This window comes from Capsicum annuum, chromosome 6 (genome assembly GCF_002878395.1).
Source record: "Capsicum annuum cultivar UCD-10X-F1 chromosome 6, UCD10Xv1.1, whole genome shotgun sequence".
Taxonomy (NCBI): Eukaryota; Viridiplantae; Streptophyta; class Magnoliopsida; order Solanales; family Solanaceae; genus Capsicum; species Capsicum annuum.
Window position 1 is genome coordinate 225,318,019 of NC_061116.1, and position 21,993 is coordinate 225,340,011.

The 21,993-nt window shown below is 35.0% G+C and overlaps 2 protein-coding genes across 2 annotated transcripts; one reads left to right on the top strand and one right to left on the bottom strand.

The window, feature by feature from the left end:
* The first annotated feature begins 6,954 nt into the window (after positions 1–6,954).
* Positions 6,955–11,516, top strand: LOC107875377 (formin-like protein 1). The gene is made up of 4 exons (XM_016722078.2): positions 6,955–9,063; positions 9,249–9,445; positions 10,031–10,275; positions 10,538–11,516. Exons 1-4 carry the CDS (start codon positions 7,490–7,492, stop codon positions 11,345–11,347), a joined length of 2,826 nt encoding a protein of 941 aa, XP_016577564.2. The 5' UTR covers positions 6,955–7,489; the 3' UTR covers positions 11,348–11,516.
* Positions 11,517–12,153: 637 nt separating this feature from the next.
* LOC107875376 (probably inactive leucine-rich repeat receptor-like protein kinase At5g48380) lies at positions 12,154–16,550 on the bottom strand. The gene is made up of 3 exons (XM_016722075.2): positions 16,368–16,550; positions 13,808–14,798; positions 12,154–13,344 (listed from the first exon to the last, which is right to left on the bottom strand). Exons 2-3 carry the CDS (start codon positions 14,669–14,671, stop codon positions 12,343–12,345), a joined length of 1,866 nt encoding a protein of 621 aa, XP_016577561.2. The 5' UTR covers positions 14,672–14,798; positions 16,368–16,550; the 3' UTR covers positions 12,154–12,342.
* Positions 16,551–21,993: the final 5,443 nt, after the last annotated feature.

Genomic DNA, 21,993 nt, shown 5'->3' on the forward strand with positions numbered 1-21,993 from the left:
AGTCTTAAGACAGCTTAGAGCCGGCAGAAATCATACGCTGATGTGCGAAGAAAGGACATCGAGTTTGAGGTTGGTGACTGTGTATATTTAAAAATCACTCCTATGAAGGGAGTGAAGAGGTTTGGCAAGAAAGGGAAACTCAGTCCCCGATATGTCGATCCTTACCGAATTCTCAACCGTTTCGGAAATGTGGCTTACGAGCTTGAGTTGCCTTCACACTTAGCTTCAGTCCATCCAGTGTTTCATGTATCCTTGCTAAAGAAATACATGGGTGACCCAGCAGTTGTAGTCCCTATAGAGGGTGTAGATGTTCAGAACAGTCTCTCTTACGAAGAGGTTCTAATCGAAATTCTTGATTATTAGATTCGCAGACTGAGGAACAAAGAAGTCCCTCTAGTCAAAGTTCTTTAGCAGAATCAGTCCGTTGAGGAAGCTACTTGGAAATTAGAAGCAGATATGCGGACCAAGTATCCTCACCTCTCCTCCGCAAACTCAAACTCAACTCAAGGTAACAGTTTTCCTTGAATTTATTCAGTTCCATGCTTAGATTACCTTTACAACTCTGTATCGGTTCAGTTGCATAGCATTTTGTATCACACATACCTTCATAAAACAGCTCAGTCATGTGTCATGTCTTCAGAACTCAGTCATGCTTAAGTTATGCATGTTCAGTATAATAATCTCAGTATATCATTACTTTCAGTCAGGTAATCACACTTCAGTTGTGCGTGTTCAGTATATAAATTCAGTCTATTAGTATTTCTCAGCTTAGTTAGTCTCATTCAAGGACAAATGTTCCAAGGGGAAGATATTGTAAGACCCCACAAAATTCTAAGCTTAATTCAGTCCGTTAATGCTAGAAAAGGGGCCCTACACTTAAAAATTTTAGCTAAGTGCTTATACTTAGAAGTATTTTAGCCTTTGTAAGTTGGCGATCATATTTCATGACCCTTATGACCTTAAAATATCGATTTTTATGTTGATTCATGATTCAGAACGACATGGCGCGTCGGGCTGCGCATCATTGGACACGTTTTCAGTTATTAGAAGCCCGCATCCAAATGGGTAAATGGGTTTTTTCCCACCTTATATCAACCCCCAAAATAAGAGATTAAGCCACTTTAAGGTAAAATCCATTCTCTATTCTCAAATTACTCAAGATCAAAACCCTAGGGCTTCCAATTCAAGATTCAAACTTCAAGGAAGCACCATCAATCTTCGCTAATTCAAGCCTCAAGGTAAGTGAAGTGTTCTTCTAAGGGTTTCTGTCCATCCCTGGATTTCAAGAAACTCTTTTAAACTATAAGTTAAATGATTTTGTGAATTCCATGTTGGATTTTGAATGTATTCGTGATTTTGATATTATTTGGATTTCTAATCCATGGGTTATTACAAGTATCATGTGAAATTATTTATCATGTGTGTAGTATCATGTGAATTCATGTTAAGCCCTTTAAATTGTAAATTGGGATTTGAAATTATGATGCCTACATGTTGCTTAGTATCACGTGTATAGATTATGTTTCCCCAAGTGCTTGATGAATTGCTCATATGAACTAAAAGGGAAAAATCAGATCATGCTAGCTTATGTGCATGTTCATATCTTACAAGTGTTTGATAAAATGTCCCTATGAATGAATTAGAAACAAGTGCACAAGGTTATGCTTTTCAAGTTATGGTAATGCTTTACTTTTTATGCTATCGAGTCCTGAGGGTATTCAATATCGAAAAATCTAGTTGTTTACCTAGAGCCACAGTAGTTATAGAACGGTCTTGGTAGTGTCACGTATAGTAGCACTCAATACCCAGTCATAGTCTCAGTTCAGTATTCAGTTTAAACCTCAAGGAAACCCAGTCAGTTAACAAAACTCAACAACATTCCGACAGTCAACGAAACCTAGTGAACTCAGTTCAATTAGACAGCACGATCAGTAACAATTCAGTCAAGCCTAGTGCAGTTTAGAAATTAATTCAGTGTCTATTCAGTTGGGAGTAAGATTTAGCCCCGAGCGAGTGCAGGGATGACGATTTTTCCGTCAGATAGGCAGAGTCATTAGTAACAATCCCTGTACTCTAGAACTATGTAGCCAGCGTAGGATATGAGAAGTTACCCGTCAATTTAGGCTTGACATTCTCGCAGGGGTCACCCGTTAGTTCAGGCTTGACACCCTTAGTCCTTCGGGATAATACAATACATTAGTATAGTGGATCCACACAGCCAGTGTTAGTACCCGTGGCATGGTACTGACACCCTTTCAACTGGGGTTACTGGTTGGAACCCAATCCATTCGGAGAAGGGCATGTCGGTTAGATGATTACCTCCCACAGTTTCAGTTTTAGTTTCAGTCTCAGTACAGAACCCAGTTCAGTTCTACAGATTCAGGACTGTCAGATACAGTCACCCAGTTCAATGTAGAACTCAAATCAGTTCTTCAGAATTAGGACTGTCAGAAATAGTCATTCAGCTATCAGTAATACAGTATCAGTAAACTCAAATATAAGTTAATTAGTATTCAGAACTCAGTATTCAGTGTTATGACCTTAGTACAGTTTACGTATTCATGTATGTACTCTCATTCAGTTATAATCATGTTACTCAGCCAGTTATTCTTCATGTATATGAACCCATGCATATCAGCCTACCTCACTTAGCATACCAGTACATTCAAAGTAATGACATATACTTTTCTTTTGTGCTATGATGTCTTATATCATAGGTTCAGATGCACAGGCTCCTGACCGCACTTAGCAGCCCGAATTATCAGCAACAGATTTAGTGGTGAGTCCTCATAGTTCGTAAAAGATGTTATCTTTTAGTATTTCAGTAGCTCAGTACATTCAGTAGACGGAGTTAGTTGGGTGCCTGTCCCATCAACTCCGTATTCAGACAGTTAGAGGCTTTCAGACTAGAGTATTTCAGACAGATATTCAGTTTTCAATATTCATTTATCAGTATTCAGTATTTGTTTCAATTATGAACCTTATGGCAACTTCAGCCTAATTTTCGCATTTATTATTATTATTATTATTATTACCATGTGATTATTCAGTGCTCACAGTAGATATCAGTCATGGATTAGTTTGTGGTCCTTCAGGATCGTAAGCACTGTGTAGCGTCCGGGTACAAACTTGGGGAGTTACAGCTGCATGGTTTGGTGAAATCACACCATGAAAATCGCTGGACACCTAGCGACTTGAAAATCGTTGAACACCAGATGACTTGCAAATCGCTAGACACCAGGCGACTTGCAAATCATTAGATACCAGACGACTTGCAAATCGCTCAACCACCAGCATTTTATCCTCTTTGGTATCGAGTGTCCTCTTTGAAATTTTTAATTTTTTTAAAAAAGGCCCTTTTGGCTCCGGACTCATCCTTTTGAGATTGAATAAAGTTAAAATTTAAATTGTTTACTAATATATCTAATGATTTAGGAAAACAGAAAAAATACATTTTCTTTTATTTGCAAATTCACTCTTATGACTTCAGTAAGTGAAGTTTTTTTTTTTTTTGGTTTTTCATTTGGTGTTTGGTGCCCGCATGGAAGCCCGACTAATCCGGATTCGCGTCGGGTAGGGGCCCATTCGGGGGTAGCACTCCCAACAAAGTTTTCTTCATGCCCAGAATTAAACCCTCGATCTATGGTTAAGGATGGAACAACCTCATCTATTGCACCAGAACCCATGTTGATGGGTAAGTGAAGTGTTAATCTATAATAAATGAAATGTTTAAATGAGAGATAAAGCATATATTATACGACTAGAAGATAGTAATAAATGCATTCTTCTTGATTTGAAGGAATGAACCTACCTATCGTCAGAAACATTCAATTAATCTGGTACTTTTGATTTGTCCCCTTTACAAAAAAGTCTTCTGTAAACCTACTAGTACTAGTATAACAAGTTTTCAATTTCAAGATTAAATTCAAAATAAAATTTATAGATTGACCAGAAAAAAATAATATACGTACATTACTAGTTTATATACCTAATGTACGTGGAGGTGATTTTATGTTGATTTAAATATTAGGTAACAATAGCACTTATGTCTATGAGATCTAAAATATTATTTTGTAAATCATTGTCGGCCACATTCTTCTGTATAGTCAAATTATGCTGCTTATTCTTACTACTAGTATTTTTTTAAAAAAAAATAAAATGTATGATACTATTGGTGTCTACTAAGAGTATTTTAGTACTACTTTAATTCATTTATAATAAATGCAATGGAAGTATGAACCATGCAACGCAGCATCCAAAATCCACTAATAATTTAGTATTTCCTCCGTCTTATTTTATCTGTCTCAAATTAAAATAATATATTTATTAAAAAATAATAAAAAAACATAACTAATTTATCATAATACTCCTATTAAATAAATAGATGAGACTCGAGGGGGTGTGAATGACAAATTAGAGGTGTGGAGGCAAACTCTTGAGTCTAAAGGGTTCAGGGTGAGCAGAAGCAAGACAGAGTATGTGGAATGCAAGTTTAATGACGTGAGGCGGGAGAATGAGGTAGTAGTAAAGCTGGAATTACAGGAGGTATGTAAGAGGGATAGTTTCAAGTATCACGGGTCCGTGATCCAGAGTAACGGTGAGATTGACGAGGATGTCTCGCACCGTATTGGGGCGGGATGGATGAAGTGGAAGCTCGCGTTGGGGGTGTTGTGTGATAAGAAGGTGTCACCCAAGCTGAAAGACAAATTCTACAGGGTGGTAGTCCGTCCGGCCATGTTGTATGGAGCGGAGTGTTGGCCAGTTAAGAACTCCCACATCCAAAAAATGAAGGTGGCAGAAATGCGGATGTTGCGCTGGATGTGCGGGCTGACTAGAGGGGATAGAGTGCGGAATGAGACTATCCGGGAGAAGGTTGGTGTGACTCCAGTGGAGTGCAAGATGCGGGAAACCCAATTGAGATGGTTCGGACACGTGAAGAGGAGGGGCATGGATGCCCCGATTCGTAGGTGTGAGAGGCTAGCGTTGGATGGTTTTAGGTGGGGTAGGGGTAGGCCAAGGAAGTACTGGGGTGAGGTGATTAGGCGGGATATGGAGCAGTTACAGTTCACCGAGGACATGACCCTAGATAGGAAGGTCTGGAGGACGCGAATTAGGGCAGAAGACTAGGGCCGGTTTGAGTTGCTAGTGTAAGGAATTACTTGGTGGGGGTTTTATTCTTATTATGATTCCGTGTTCCATGTTTTATTACGAATCTGTGTGCTTTCCTCTGTTTTCTAATACTTATGGGTGCCGTATTTATGTTATGTAATCTAGTTCTGTGCTTTATCGTGACTTGAGCCGGGGGTCTATCGGAAACAACCTTTCTACTTCTTTAGAGGTAGAGGTATGGACTGCGTACATCTTACCCCCCAGACTCCACTAGGTAGGAATACACTGGGTTTGTTGTTGTTGTAATTTAAAGAAAAAGTAATTGATGCAAAGGGTAAAACATGAAAAACAAATTGTCTTGTCTTAATAAGTAAAAAAAGACAAGTAAAATGAAACATCAGATTAAGAAATTTGGGACGAATAAAATGGGACGGAGGAAGTACTTAAATAAATCCTTTTGCCATTTGTGTTCTTCCAAGACAATTAATCAAGTTTAAATAATTGCTTTACACGTCTATAATAATTAATCTATAATAATGATACAGTTAAGATAATAATTATTTACGGCACTTTTAAGTATGTACCATACACAGGGAATGGGGTCATGGTGTATATTATTTTTGGAGGATATAGTTTTGATTCATGAGTCTCGTGATGGAGTTAACACTAAATTTGAGATTTAGCTGTATATTATTTTTGGAGGATATAGTTTTGATTCATGAGTCTCGTGATGGAGTTAACACTAAATTTGAGATTTAGCTATAAATTTGGAGTCTTTAAGGGTTCAGGTTGAGCAGCCAGGGGTGGATGTATGTAGTCCTTTTCGGGTGTTTGAGCACCCACTGATCTCGATAAATTTTTTATATATCTATATAGAAAATACAGTAAAATCGGTTATGATGTATTGTTAAGCATTCATAGACAAAAGTGGTTGTTGGGTGCTTTGGCTTTGGTATGAAACTTAAACACCTTGATGCCTGAAGTGGCGTGCGTTTGATTCCTTCAAATCCTAAATCTGCCCTTGATCAAGATAGAATATTTGGAGCGCAAGTTTAATAAAGTAAAATATTTTTTCCTTAAAGAAAGTGAGTACCCACAATCTTCAAATCCTGGATCCGCCCCTGATCAAGACAAAATATTTGGAGCGCAAGTTCAATAACGTAAAATATTAGGAGAAGACGAGACTTGATACACCTCCTGAAAGAAAGAAAGTTTTAAGGGGTTGTTTGGTTGGAAAATAGTTATCCCGAGATAATTAATCCTGGGATTATCCGGAATAACTTATTCCATCACTATGGTGTAAATGGTGGAATAAGTTATCCCGATATTAAGTAGTACTTCCAATCAAATATTGATAAAATAATCGGGATTACTTATTCCTTATACCTCACACCAAATGACAGCTAAGTATGTTAAATCTATTATCCAAACCAATGGAAAAATAGACGAGGATGCGCCACATCTTATTAACATAAAATGGTCGAAGTGGAGACTCACATCTAGAGCCTTTTGTGCTAAGAGGTTGTCAACAAAATTTACAAAACAAGTTCTATAACATGGTGGTTAGACCGATTATGTTGTATGAAATGAAATGTTAGTTCGTCAAAAATTTTTACATCTAGAAGTTAATAGTTGAGGAAATGAAAATGTTGAGGTAGATGTTTGGACCTACTAGAAGAGTTAAGATTAAAAATGTAGAAGTTGAAGTACGACGTCTCTATGTGGAAATTGAGAGATCGATTATAAAGAAGAGGTAGAAGTAGATCGAAGAAGTATTAAAGGAAAAAATGATTGACAAGACATGACAACATAAACACAAGTTGCAATGAATCATCACTTCACAACAACAGGCAGCACAGAATATTATTAGCTGTATTTGCACCATCAAAAAACAAAATCTCTGTCTTCCATGACTACACTACTTTTTATTACAATAATTACTCCATAATCTCCACACTATTTTCTACCTTTTCACACACACACAAATTTTTTCTCCTTAGTTTTGTTTTTTTTCTCCCTCTACTTTCTGTCACTCTCTTGGTTTCCCTTTTTACTCTCTTCAAAATTTCTGTCTTTTTCTCTCACTGTGAACTCAGCCAAACTCCCCCCGCCCCTATGCCTCCTGCAGTTTGTCTTCTATAGCAATTTTCATTGACCAAATTCCCCAAAAAACGAATCTTGCTGAACATTCACAAAGAACATAACACATTATTCACAAAAGAAAATACTAATAAAATCCATGTACTAAAGCTTTCGTTAGTCACTTATAAAGAATCCAAACACAAAGATAATATGCTCAACAGTAAGGAACTTGTTCTTGATTCTTGATTCATAAAGTGCTCTTTTTTTTTTTTTTCTAAAAGAAAGAATCTTGTTAACAATGGTGGTTTTCATTTTCTTCGTCTTCTTGTTCTGTTACTACTACTCATCACTTGCCACGGCCACCACCATCATCTCCACCAACAACCGCCGTGTTCTCCATGAACCCTTTTTCCCATTAGACTCACCACCTCCTTCACAACCACCCACCCCCTCACCCCCATCCCCCACTGAGTACCCATTTCAAGGTTCCATTCCTCCTCCACCTCCAGATGATGACAACAAAAACAACAATGACAACCCCTTTTTCCCTACTTACCCTTCTCCTCCAGCTCCTCCACTTCCTCCTCCTGATACCACTTCAGTACCTGCAAATGTCTCTTCTATTATGCTTCCAACTACTTCCAAATCTAAGCCGGTTTCGTCTAAGCTCATTGTAACTGCTGTTATCTCTGTCATTGCCGCTGTACTTGTTCTAGCTATTGTGATCTTCTTGCATATAAGAAAAAGGAGGAAAGAGAATAACCCAAAACCTCAAAGATCTGATAGTAATAGTATTGGGTTTAATGGTGATAATGATAATAAGAATGATGGAAACAATAACAACAATAGTATTCCGAAACTTGAAAGACCATCTCAAACAAGTTCAGAGTTTCTCTACTTAGGTACACTTGTTAACTCTCATGGCAGCAGCGTTGACACACATAATAACAATACTAATATTCGGAATAACAGTAGTAACCAGAGTCCAGCTGGGAAAATGGAATCGCCAGAGTTACATCCATTGCCGCCTCTACTTGGAAGGAATGCGAGACAGAATTATGGGCATACGAGGTTTTTCTCGGGTACTGCTGAGAATGATGTGGATTTTTACTCTTCTGCGGGATCTATGGGCGGTAGAGAGAGTTCTATAGGAGGTGGATCATTGTCCCGTAGAGATTTTGCTGCTGTTGAAGTTGACAAGTTTGGTGGTTGTAGCTCGTCTTCTTCTAGTTCGTCATCCAGTTCCGGGTCTGGTTCGCCTGTCCGGTCTGTATCATTGAGCATTTCGCCACCAGCGAGTTTGAGTCCGAAAAGGGAAAATTTAAGAGCTAAATCGCCTGAATTGGTGGCTGTTGACACTGCTCCACCACCTCAGTATCCACCTCCTCCTCCTCCACTGCCACGGCCGACGGCTAATGTGCCACCATTTGTAGAATCTCCATCTCCGTCACCATCGCTATCACCGCGTAGTTCGTTATCTCCGGAGAGATATTCAACTAGAAGCATGGACTCATCTCCGGGAGTTTTCAATCTCTTGGAGCAGGATGTTCAGTTTCCAGGAAGAATTAGAAATCACATACAGCATGCTGCACCAGCTTCTGTTCCGCCACCGCCACGTCCACCACCGCCGCCGCCACCGCGGCTTCCTAAGAATATGGAACCAGTTCTTGAAGCACCTTTGAGACCCATAGGAGTTGAGAGGCCAGTATTGGTTTCAGCAAAGGAGTTGCCTTCTATTTCAGAACATGTTGAGAAGAATGATGAGAAAACTGAAGAGCCTAAACCAAAGTTGAAAACTTTGCATTGGGATAAAGTGAGAGCAAGTTCGGATCGCGAAATGGTGTGGGATCAACTGAAATCAAGCTCATTTAAGTATGATAACCTGTAACTCTTACTACCTTGGTTGCTCAGACTCTTCAAAAATGCCTCACTGGGCATGTTGAATCCATTTTTGGATGATCTGACATGGGTTCAACAACATTTTTGGAGAGTCCGAGCAACATGACTTACTACTGTGTAAAATTTGATAACGGATATTCACTGCCTTTTGTTTGCAGGTTGAATGAAGAGATGATAGAAACATTGTTTGTTGTGAAGACTCCTACTTCGAATACAAATGACACAGCTAGACGCCTTGTTCCTTCACCGAACCAAGAGAATAGGGTACTTGATCCAAAGAAGGCGCAGAACATTGCAATTTTGCTGAGGGCCCTAAACGTAACCACAGAGGAAATATGTGAAGCCCTTTTAGAAGGTATTCAGCATTTTCACCTAAAATGAAGAGTTTAACTTAAATACATCAATCTTTATGCTATTAGGTTGACCTATAAAAGATAACCATGGGTGAGAAATAGGTTAAAGTGATTCGTACTGTAATAATTCTTTGCGTTTGGTGGGTTTGTATAAGTTAAATCCCTCTCTGAATTGAAATTAAGAGCTGGAAAATGGAATGAAGTGTGTTTAATGTTGCCAAATAGAACCTTCTGCTGAGTACTAACGGAGGCAAATTCACCTAGTTAATATTTGAACAAATGATTGATTGCTGGATAGCTTTCTCATATTAAATTGCATGGCTCTTATTGTAGTAAGCTAATGTATTGTTAGATGGTCACAATGCTTTAGATGGTAAAGCCAGGGGTACTAGTTTATCTTGCTAAAAGTTATGCTCCTTTGCTCCCAAGGATGGTAGCAACTTTACCTTAAAAAAATGTTCTTTGATGGTTTCATCGATAGGAAGAGGTTCTACCATCAATAGCTGTTCATTAATGGTTTCATCAGTAGACAGAAGTTTGGGCTTTAGGAGAATAGACAGCAGTAATAAGTTACATTTTCTGTTCAGGTAATGCTGAAATTATTGGGACTGAGCTCCTTGAGATTTTATTGAAGATGGCTCCATCCAAAGAGGAAGAACGTAAGCTAAAAGAGTACAAAGATGATTCTCCATTCAAGCTCGGTCCAGCAGAGAAGTTTCTGAAAGCAATGCTTGATATACCTTTTGCGTTCCAAAGGGTAGATGCTATGCTATATATATCAAATTTTGATTACGAGGTCGACTATCTCAGGAAGTCATTTGAAACTCTCGAGGTAATTATTTCAAGTCATCTTCAGCTTCTGCTTGTTATTGATTATCTATTCAAGAGAAGAATTTTGATTTTGATCAGAAGAAAACTTGTGTTATGTATTGATGCTCAACTCTAACGACTTAAAGGGATGCAAACAAGTTTGTATCTTGAAAAATCAAACTCCGGAAATATTGGTTCTCCCTTGTGAACTGGCTGAAGCTCTTTAATTTTATCGCGAGAATACAAGTTGTGAATTATGTCCTTATAAAGCTTTCCTATTACAGGCAGCATGTGAAGAGTTGAGAAGTAGCAGAATGTTCTTAAAGCTTCTGGAAGCCGTGCTAAAGACGGGGAACCGCATGAATGTTGGGACAAACAGGGGGGATGCTCATGCCTTCAAACTTGACACACTGCTGAAGCTTGTAGATGTCAAGGGGGCAGATGGGAAAACAACCCTTTTGCATTTTGTGATTCAGGAGATTATAAAAGGTGAAGGTGCTCGTCTTTCCGGAGCAAATCAGAACAAACAGTCTGCCACTAATGATGATGCTGAGTGCCGGAAACTTGGCCTCCAAGTTGTTTCCAACATTAGTTCAGAGCTTATGAATGTTAAAAATGCTGCTGCCATGGATTCAGAAGTGCTCCACAGTGATCTTTTAAAGCTTTCCAAGGGAATCAGAAACATTGCAGAGGTTGTTGGATCCATTGAAGCTGTTGGATTGGAGGAAAGCAGTACTAAAAAATTCTCCGAGTCCATGAACAGGTTCATGAACGTAGCAGAAGAGAAGATTGTAAGGCTCCAAGCTCAAGAAACATTAGCCATGTCACTGGTGAAGGAAATAACCGAGTATTTCCATGGAGATTCAGCTAGAGAAGAGGCTCACCCTTTTAGAACCTTCATGGTGGTCAAAGACTTCCTAGTGATTCTTGATCGGGTTTGCAAGGAAGTTGGAATGATAAATGAGCGGACAATAGTTAGCTCCGCTCATAAATTCCCAGTTCCAGTTAATCCAAATCAACAACCTGTCACTAGCCGATACACAGCTAAACGGCAGCACAGTTCCTCCTCTGATGAAGAATACTCCTCTGCTTAGTAGGTGTTGTTTGGTCATAACAGGCAACCCCTAGTTTTTGCTTTTAGCCAAAACCAATGTAATCTGCTATAAAAGGCCTTGTAGGAGTTTGCCTGAGATTGTGCACCTAGACTTTCTTTTAAGTTTGTGTATTATATAGATCACTGTATAATATGTTAGAAATTCTTTATCCTTTTGTATGGGTGTAGAGCAAGATTTAGAAACCTATGTTTGTAAGTTGCAAAAACCACTTCCAGAGTAGCAAAAAGATTATCAAATGGTGAAAATAATATCATTATCACATCCTAAATAGGAAGGTCCAATTTGAATCTTCATCAACCAAACTTGATTGACCCCAGACCTTGGTATAGTATACCAAGGTGTAATTTCACAAGTGGGGTCGTATTCTTTGTATTTGTCTAACTTTACGAAATACTATAAAATAGGACAACAACAACAACAACAAACCCAGTGTATTCCCACTTTGTGGGGTCTGGGGGGGGTAAGATGTACGCAGTCCATAGGAAGTCTTCAAATGTTTAGAATCAGCTTTGAGTGATAAAGAGTTTTTCCAACTTCCATGTTGGAGAGAAGTTCAAATTGTTGGTCTGCATTACTTGTTGACAACATGAAGATCACATCTCACATCAGCTTTAAAATTTGCCATCCTTTTATTTCACTTAGCATTTTATAACTACTGGAAGACCAGATTACATTGTTCAAGCAGCAATACCTTAGTACAAGGATCTGAAAAGAGCTGACTAACATCTATTTTTTGTTTCATTAAAAAAAACAAAAGAAGAAAAGAGGTAGACAGAGACATCAGATTTGTAGAAATCTCTTCACCATTAGAAATACAGAAAAAGCAACACAGATTACATAGTTGGGTAGCTATGAAGAAGGGACTTAAGAGTACAATGATCTATATATGATACTGAAAGTGGTATTTGTACAGGATAGAAAATGATCTAATAAATTACTGTATCTTACTCAACCAGATCGAGGGTGTCGTTTACTTATTGAGCAACAATGAGCTCGTCCATTTGGAATCCGCCATCACTCTCTGAAAGCATCAAAATGTCATCATCAGTTGTGAAATGATATCGCTCTCCGATGGCTCTCAGAAGCTGGTAAACTTCAAACATTGTCGGCCTCTCCTTAGGAACAGGAGACAACACACATCGACAAGCAACTTTAAGGACCTGGAAGATCTCATTGTCATAACCTTTACCAGACAATGAATGGTCAATCGCATCTTTAAGCTTAGATTCACCGGAGAGTTGTGTGATCCATTCCACCAAATTCCCCTTAAAGGTCTCGGGAGCTTTGGTGACAGAGGTCGGTTTCTCACCAGTAACTAACTCGAGAAGTACAACACCGAAACTGTACACATCACCTTTTGGAGTAGCCATGAGAGTTCGTGTGTACTCAGGAGCAACATAACCGAAGTCCCCGAATTCTCCATTGACAAAGGTACTCAAATGAGTGTCAATTGGATTCATTAGCCTGGCAAGCCCAAAATCTGATATCCTAGGTTCAAATTCCACATCCAGCAAGATGCATTTAGAACTAATATTTCTGTGAATGATACGAGGATTGCAGTTGTGGTGAAGCCATGCAAATCCTTTGGCTGCTCCAATGCCTATTTTTAATCTTATAGGCCACTCTAGAGTTTTTTCGCCTTCACTCACCGAATGTAACCTATCATGCAAGGTTCCATTTGGCATGTCTTTGTAGACCAACAGCCTTTCTTTTTTGGCAATGCAGAAACCTAAAAGAGGAACCAGATTACGATGCTTTACATTTCCCAATGTAGCCATCTCGGACATAAACTCTTTCTCTGAGTGCTGAGTATTCTGCAACCTCTTAACCATAAGTGAAGTGCCATCATCAAGTACTGCTTTGTAAAAAGTCCCGGTTCTTCCTGACCCGATAATATTGTTTTTGTTGAAGCTGTCAGTGGCCTTCATAAGATCACTAAATCTCATTTTTGAAGTAGACTTCTCAAACATTGAAAGCTGAAAATAAGGAACCTTAAGTCAATTAAGAAAACTTGAACAAGAGAAAAATCACACACGAGCAGCGGAGCAGGTGAAAATTCATTAGTTAAATGCTTCTATGAAAAGACGAGTTTATGGTTCTAAATATGACCACAATGCCACACTGTAAAGGGCAGCCCGGTGCACTAAAGCAACCGCTATGCGCGGTGTCCGGGGAAGGGCCCCACCACAAGGGTGTATCGTACCCAGCCTTACCTTGCATTTCTGCCAGAGGCTGTTTCCAAGGCTTGAACCCGTGACCTCCTGGTCACATGACAGCAACTTTACCAGTTACTCCAAGGCTCCCCTCCAATGCTACACTATAGTTCATAAAAAAAACCACAACCCACTAAAATTGTTTTTTTGACGTATCAACAAAGGACGAATAGGAATTTCAGTAACGAGACAGTTTTTAATGATTCAGAGAAGTTAAAATTCTTACCTGGATTGCCTTTTTACCCTTAATACTCTTCGCCCATTTATTCCCTTCAGGATCATCATCCTTCTTCCTCTTCCTGGATATCCTTCTCATATAGAAGAACATACCGATGGCCAAAAATACAGCACCTAAACTTACCCCACCAACAGCTGCACCGACAATGATTGCGGTAGGGGGTTTCTTAGAAGTACCCTGGCAAGGATCTAACGGTTCTCCACACAGTCCGGGATTATTGGCATAGCTCTCTGCAGGAACAGTTGCATTTATGAAATGTGGAACTGGTCCAGTCAATCGATTGTTTGCTACATTAAAAGTTTTGAGGCGACCAAGCAGGCCAATTTCTGGAGGGATTTGACCCGTAAACTGGTTGTTTTCAAGTTTAAGGTTATTCAAAAAAGAGCAGTTTGCAAGATTAACTGGGATTTCCCCTGATAGTTGGTTAGATGAGAGATCCAGGGTTACCACGAAACCTATATATTTGGAGATATCAGATGGAATGCTTCCATGGAGATTGTTGCTCGAAAGATCTAATGATGTCATAGAGGTGCAATTCCGAAGACCAAGTGGAAACCTGCCCTTGAGACCCATGTCAGGAAGACTGATACTCAGAACCTTATTTTCATCAGGATGCCAGCACTGAATCCCAGCAAACTTGCAAATGAAACCTTCCGTCAGATTATCGAACTTCCATGTATAGCTCAAAGTATTATTTGGATCTTCTAATGAATCTTTTATAGATCTCAGACAGTCAATGTCGCTTTGAACAGCACAGCAAACAGCGCAACTCAAGATCAAGTAGATCAAAATAGCAGCAAGTGTGGTAAGAGCTCTGTTGTCCAAAACCATCTTGGCAAGGGGCCCAGTCATAACCACAACAGTCAAAGGTCCTAATTAAGCAGTTGACTGAAACATCTTAGGTCTTTATAAACTAGGCACCCCCGGAAAAATGCATTGCAAAAACAAATCCATTTTCTCCTGAGTTAAATCCAGTAACCTAGAAAATGTTGAAGGAAAATTTAAGAACGCAGGCGAAAAAATACGATGACGAGTCAGTTTTATCAATTAATCAACTATGCGTCACTTCCAAACTAGCTGGAAAAAACTATATGAGTCTGTGTATCCATCCCCCTTTTTGGTCCCATTTCATAACAATACTGAATAATTTAGCAAAATAGTGATTCGCCAGAACTAGAGGTGCTCAAATCCCATGCTTACAGGACAACCAAAATAAAGATTATAGGACAAGTCAGATACAAGCAGAAAACTGTTCCTCACAGATTTTAATGGAATAAACGGCAAACAAGGAGGCAAAAGAGACTGGGCAAGAGAAAAGGCACAATAGCGGCAGCAATCCAAGTGGATGCCCAGAAAAATTACATAACACTATCGTCAACAACAGAAAACTTCAATTATGAGATGATTCATATGATCATCTACAACAACAACAACATACCCAGTGAAATTCCACAAGTGTAGTCTGGGGAGGGTAGAGTGTATGCAGACCTCACCCCTACCTCGTTGAGGTACAGAGTTTGTTTCTGGAGGACCCTCGGCTCGAGTACAGCATATCACAGAAGGTATAAAAAGGGGAAAACATGATCATCTACAGCGAAAAGCATAAAGACCTTCCCGTGGTAGTTGAAAGCGAAAAAAACAGCCCATATAAACAAAAACCCCAAAAAACTTTATTCAAAGATGATTCAACCTGACCTAACAAAGCCACAAACACAAAGTTCACACCTCCAAGAAAAAAGTTGAAAAAGAAAAAAGCCCTCTACTTGATATACAATAAAGTCGAACAAGTACGGTTCACAGAACCCATAAAAGGTTCTGGATATCAAACAACAAGAGAGCAAATTTCAACTTTAGAAATTTCAAAGTTTAGAGCTTTTTGACCATGACTTCCAAATTTCAACAAATAATAAACCCCTTTCCTAGTTCAATAAGAAAAAAAGGCCCCTACTTGATATAAAACAAAACTAAGAAAGGGTTCTGAAGATCAAACAACAAAAGGCCAAATTCAACTTCAATTTCCAAAAATATAATCCAGAGCTTTTCTATACAACTTTCAAGATTCAACAAATGACCAAGCCTTCATTCAAAACAGCTACCAACAGAATAAAGAAACAGTTTTTTTATAAGAATTAGGTATAAATACCCCAAAAAAAAAAAATCAAACTCAATTTACAGAAACATAAGTCCAGAACTTTTATATACAACTTGCAAGATTCAACAAATTACCAAGTCCTTATTCAAAGCAGCTACCAACAGAATAAAGAAACAATCTTTTTATAAGAACTCAATATATGCACCAAAAAATAAGCCTAGAAATACTTAAAGATCAATAAACAAACATCCAAATTCAACTTCAATATTCCATAATATAACTCCAGAACTTTTCAAAATTCATCAAATTACCCAAGTAATTATTAGTCAAAAGAACAACAAAACAGCCAACAACATAATAAAGAAACAATTTTTAATTAAAAATTAAAAACAATTAGGTACAAGAATTATACCAATAAACAAATTGAACATAAAAATACCCAAAAACAATACTTACTCCCCAGTTTAGGCTACAAAATGCTGGATCTTGAGGGTCAATAAACAAGCACTTAAGGAAAAAAAAAAGAGAGTATTTTTGGTGATATAGTTTTTTTTCTTTTTTTCTTTTGGTCAAAGAAAGAAGGCTAACAAGTGAGAAAATGAGAACTAAAACTAAGAAAATGGAAAAAAAAAAGTGATTGGAAAAAAATTGGAAAGTAAAAAAAAAAAGAAAGTGACAGGCGACGACCAGTTGCTTGACTTGCTGTTCACTGTGTGAATGCCATAATTATTTTTTTATCTACTTTTACTATCTTTTTACCAAAATATAATTATAAATGTACTTTCCCTTTCATATTATTTGGTTCTTGTTGATTTGATATATTTATTTTAAAAAAATATTTTTTCAATTAATAAAAAAAAATATTTAATATCTCTTTGAACTACAACTAAATACAATGCACTTTAGTTTTACAGGATTCTATTATTTCTCAACTCAATTTTAATATATTTTTATCATTCTTTTTAACTGATATGATATTTTTTAAGCTGACGTGACATCTTTGATGTAAATTTTATAATAAAAGCGTTGTGTTAGTATAAAAGTATGATTAAAAAAAAAGTCAAAATAGTTTAGCCATAATTTAAGGGTAAAAAAAATTGATTGAATATTTCTCTTACTAGATTAATATTATTAATGGATTAATATATTGAAATTTTAAATCGAATTATTAATTATGTTTTTTTAAAAATAAATCAAATAAAATGAAAAGGGAAAATTAGTGGAAGATTGAAATGGAAGTATTGAAAATGAAGAAAAAAGATGATGACTTTCTGACTTTTAGGCTCTTTTTCACACCTGAACCTAATTAGTAGAAGGAGTAACATTATATTTTTTTATTTAATATTGCACTTTTTTTGGTCCACATTCCATTATTTTGCTACTTTCTTTGTTTTTGTTTTTTATGTTTATTTTAGTGATTTCATTTTTTTTTTCTTTTAAATTCTTGCATATTATTCTTGAAGGGTCAAGCACGATAATATTAATGTAAAAAAAAGTCTTGTGGGGTTATCAAATTAAAAAATAAGTATATAATACATAATACTCCCTCTATTTTATTTTATGTATCGTTATTTTTTTTTTATTAATTTAAAAAAGAATGTCATTTTTCTTTATTTGATAACTATTTAATGGCATAATTCCTATTTTATCCTTAGTAAGTCCCATTTTATAAAAAAAGACAATTAAAAAGTAATCTTTAAGAGGAGCAAATGCGTAAGCTTCACAAAAGTCATCACTTATCCGTGTTTGGTCAAATAACGACATATAAAATGAGACGGAGGGAGTATGTGATAAGGTGGGATGATCTATTGATGAGAGCCGACGAGAAAAACATAAATAATAATAGTATCAATTTAATTTCAAGAAATTTATTTCATTTATTTTGTATCGTCGACATTCTTTTTATTGTGTTTTGATCAGGTTTCTAAATAAATATGATATATTTATGATTATCATTAGATTCTCTTGAAAATACATAAATAAAAAAGAGTGAAATTCGCTCATTTACTCCTAACGACTGATTGATTGTGCTAATAGATTTATTCATAATAGATCAGAAGATTTTAAAATTTGTCATATCAACTATGATCAAAAGGTGTAGATTAAAGGAAAAAAAAAAAAGAAGTGGTTACTACTTTCTTTCAGTAAAGCTTTTTTATGTACATTTCTTTTATTTAAGCTAGTCTATAAGTACTAAATTAGTAATTAATAATAGAGGGAGTAATTAGTATACATATATTGTGTTGCACGTGTTTGGCGTAAAGTTTGATCCAAAGTACAAACGTATAATCAACTTTGAAAAATACTGGATGATTTTGCTTAACATGTTTTTCTCATTGTAATTAATGAATTGAATTGACCTTCAAATGCCTAATTAATTATTAATATTGGTTTAACATTGCCAAACCCAAAACCAACAAACAATATTTTGGAATCTTTCTCATTTGTAAAATGCTCCCTCCGTTTAAAAACGAATGATTTACTTTTCTTTTTACTTCGTTTGAAAAAAATAACTTTTTTTTTTACAATACTTTAATTCTAATTTCCACGTGACATATTTAGGACCACAAGATTAAAGCGCATTTTGGTACATTTGACACAACTTTAATTTGAGACTACAAGATTCAAAAGTCTTTTTTTATTTTCTTAAACTTCATGTCAAGTCAAAATAGATCGTTCTTTTTTAAAACGGAGGGAGTATGTAATTTTCATTTTCGGCAACACTCCAAGAGAAATTAGAGGTGATAAAACTGAACTATGAACATATAACATGTTCAATTCGTTCAACTTTGAATGAATGTATTTTAGTCTACTTCAATCTAAGTAATTTTTAAGTGGGTTAATAACTCAATCATTTATTAATGAGAAACTTTCATAAATTAAACATATTGTTTTAAAATAACAAATACTCTATCTGTTCATTTTTATTTATCTACTTTTTTTATTTTAAGATGTCCTAATAATAATTGTCCATTTATAAAACAACTGATAGTTTACCTATTTTTACATATTTTACCTTTAACATTAAATACGATTTATTATCTAATGTATTTCTCAAGGCATTAAATTAATTACATTCAAAGGGTAATATGATAAAATTATTCCTATTATTTATTATTTTTTAATCCTCGTGTCATAAGAAAGTGAACAAGTAAAGATAAATGAAGAGAGAAATTAGTCGAGAATAAGTTATCACGGGATTTGCTATCCTTAAATTAGTTGTCCCACATGTATGGGATAACCTATCTCACTATTATGATATAAATGGCGGGATAAACAATTCAGGGACTAACTAATACCTCCAATCAAATACAAAATAAAATTATCCTATATTTTATCATGTAATTTGTTAGACCTTATACCTCACACCAAAAAATCCATATGTATGAAATTTACAAAATTTTGATAGTTTAAGAAGGATTTAATTTTTTAATGTATAAATATTAGTGATTAGATTATTTTATTATTTTTTATTTATTTTTTTGATAAAGTAGTATAACATTGCCCAAAAAACCTAGCCAATTTTGAAATAGTATTGATTCATTCATACATGGGATTTTTATTAAAGTTGATGAACCTTTAACTTTAATAAAGGTTTGATTACACTGAATAGATAGGAACATTTGTCCAAATCAAATTGAGCTATAATTTGACCTTTCCACTAATCAAATTGCACATTTTGAACCCAAAAATTTGGATAATTAAGCTATAAATTAATTTTGATTCGCGACTATGTTAAATGGTTTAAAAATCACTCAAGATAGTAATAATATGATTGAACCATGCTACTGAACATATAAAATTGTTTGGGACTAATAATTTGTAGATAGCGAGGAGGAAACACTTTGATAAATATTGTTCATATTCCATTGCTTAAAATTTTTAAAAATATTAATCGAGATAAAAAAATATCTTCATTTCATTTGCTTAAGTTTGGTGGACAGGATTATACATTATTTGTGCTGGTGAAAGATAGTTATAGCAAAATTTATTTTTGGATGATTTCTCATTCGAAATATAGCGGCACATAAAAAAGGACTAGCATGCCAAAAGTTCGATTCTTTCGGGAATAAAGTTCATAATCAAGAATGATTCGTAGAATGAAGGAAGTGTATATTGAGGATTTCATATCACATTTTAGCTTGTAACAAAGGAAGAGATAGAACAGAGTTCTTTACAAATGAATAAAAAGAGACTTTCTCAATGACCTTTTCTACTTACAGTCAAGTGGTCGGAAACTCCTTGTTTTAAGGCATTATTGCTTAGAGATAGACCCCGATAACAAATAAGAAATCCAAAAAAACTTAGGCTAAGTATGACAAGTGAGCAGTGGACGCATATGTAAATTACTATTCTTTATGTTTTAATCTATATGACGATATTCAGATTTTAAAAGTTAAAACTTTTTAATTTTGATCATTTCAATATGAAATTTCTAAAATATGTAAAATAAAATCTACATATTTAACTTTTTTCTTCGTAAAAGATATTCTAAATTATTGTACAATACAATAGAAAATTGGGATAAAAAGAATCAAAAAATATTTAAAAAGAAGTAATTATTCTATATTTTTTGTCTTACTTTTCTTTTTGATCGAATTAAAGGAGAATACTATCTTTTCTTTGTTGACAATAACATATCTAGTGAGATTTCAAGTGTATTTATAGAATATAAACATGTTTTATTTATTCCTACCTTATGAAGATAACTGTCTTTCTTTTTGCAAATGACTCTTTAATTTTAGTTTTTCAAATGACATATGTAACAGTACAAAATTTTAAAAAAATTACTTTTTATATATTTCACATATCTTCAACTTAAAATCACAAAATTTAAAATATTTTCTACCTATTTAAAATTTGTTGGAAAATATGTCACGAACACAAAAATTATATAAAGAAAAATACAAAATAAAGAGTTAATAATATGAATGATAGAACATAGAGTTAAATTCTTGAAATACGTACGTAACATTTTTCTAAAAACGATATTGATGTTTTTTTTCTTTGTGAGATTGCTATAAAATTATATGCAATTAGTTTTAGTAAATAGTAAAAAATTCTTCTCAAAAATAAAAATTATTATTGAACTTGACCATTTGAAAAAGAAAAGAGATTTTGTGGAATGTTGTGAATACATACATACATACCACTTCTGTATTTCAAGTCTTTTCACTCTGGGTTAGTTGTTTAGATTATTAAGGCCCCGTTTGGTCATGAAATTTACTTTGTTTTTTTTTAGAGTTGGAGTTGAAGATGAAATTGGAGTTAGACTTGAAGTTGTGTTTGACCATGAATATAAATTAAAGTTATTTTTAAAATTTTGCGAGATAAGTATGAGAGAAAAAATAAAAATAAGTAAAACTTGTTTTTACTTTTCTAAATAATTTACTGAAATTGGAGTTGGAAAATTCATGGAACGCAGCGATATTTCACTTTTTTCACTAAAGTGAAATAATTTTTCAAAAAAAAAAAATTCTATGGCCAAACGACTACTAAGAGCCCGTTTGGCCATAATTTTTTTCCCTTTTTTCCAAACTTTTTAATTTTTTTTTTTCACTTTTTCGAAAATTATGGTGTTTGGCCATGAAAATTAAAAAAATTATTTCGGAGTTGGATCCCAAAAAGTGAAAACAACTTTTTGTTATTTTCACTAATTTTCACTTCCATTTCTAACTTTCATTATTATTACATATAACTCCGATCTTTAAATTTTTACACAAACTATAACCAACCACCAAAAAAAATTATTATTTATTTTCTATAGTACAACATCATTTTAAATTGTTACAGATATTCTAATTTTTTTTTCTTATTTTAACCAAAATTTACTAATGTAAAGTAAAAAATAATAATGACAATCTATGACGAAAATATATCAATTTTTATTTTGAATGAACTATATTATAGAAATATAAGACCTAGTATATTATATTATTTAAAAATGAGAAATTTAATATTTTTTTCTTGTCATTCTAATTTTCTGTATATGTCATATAATGACTATGATGATTTTAATAAATTATTAAAAAGTGGTCAATAACGTCGCATATCAAACAGAACATAACGATCCATATTGACG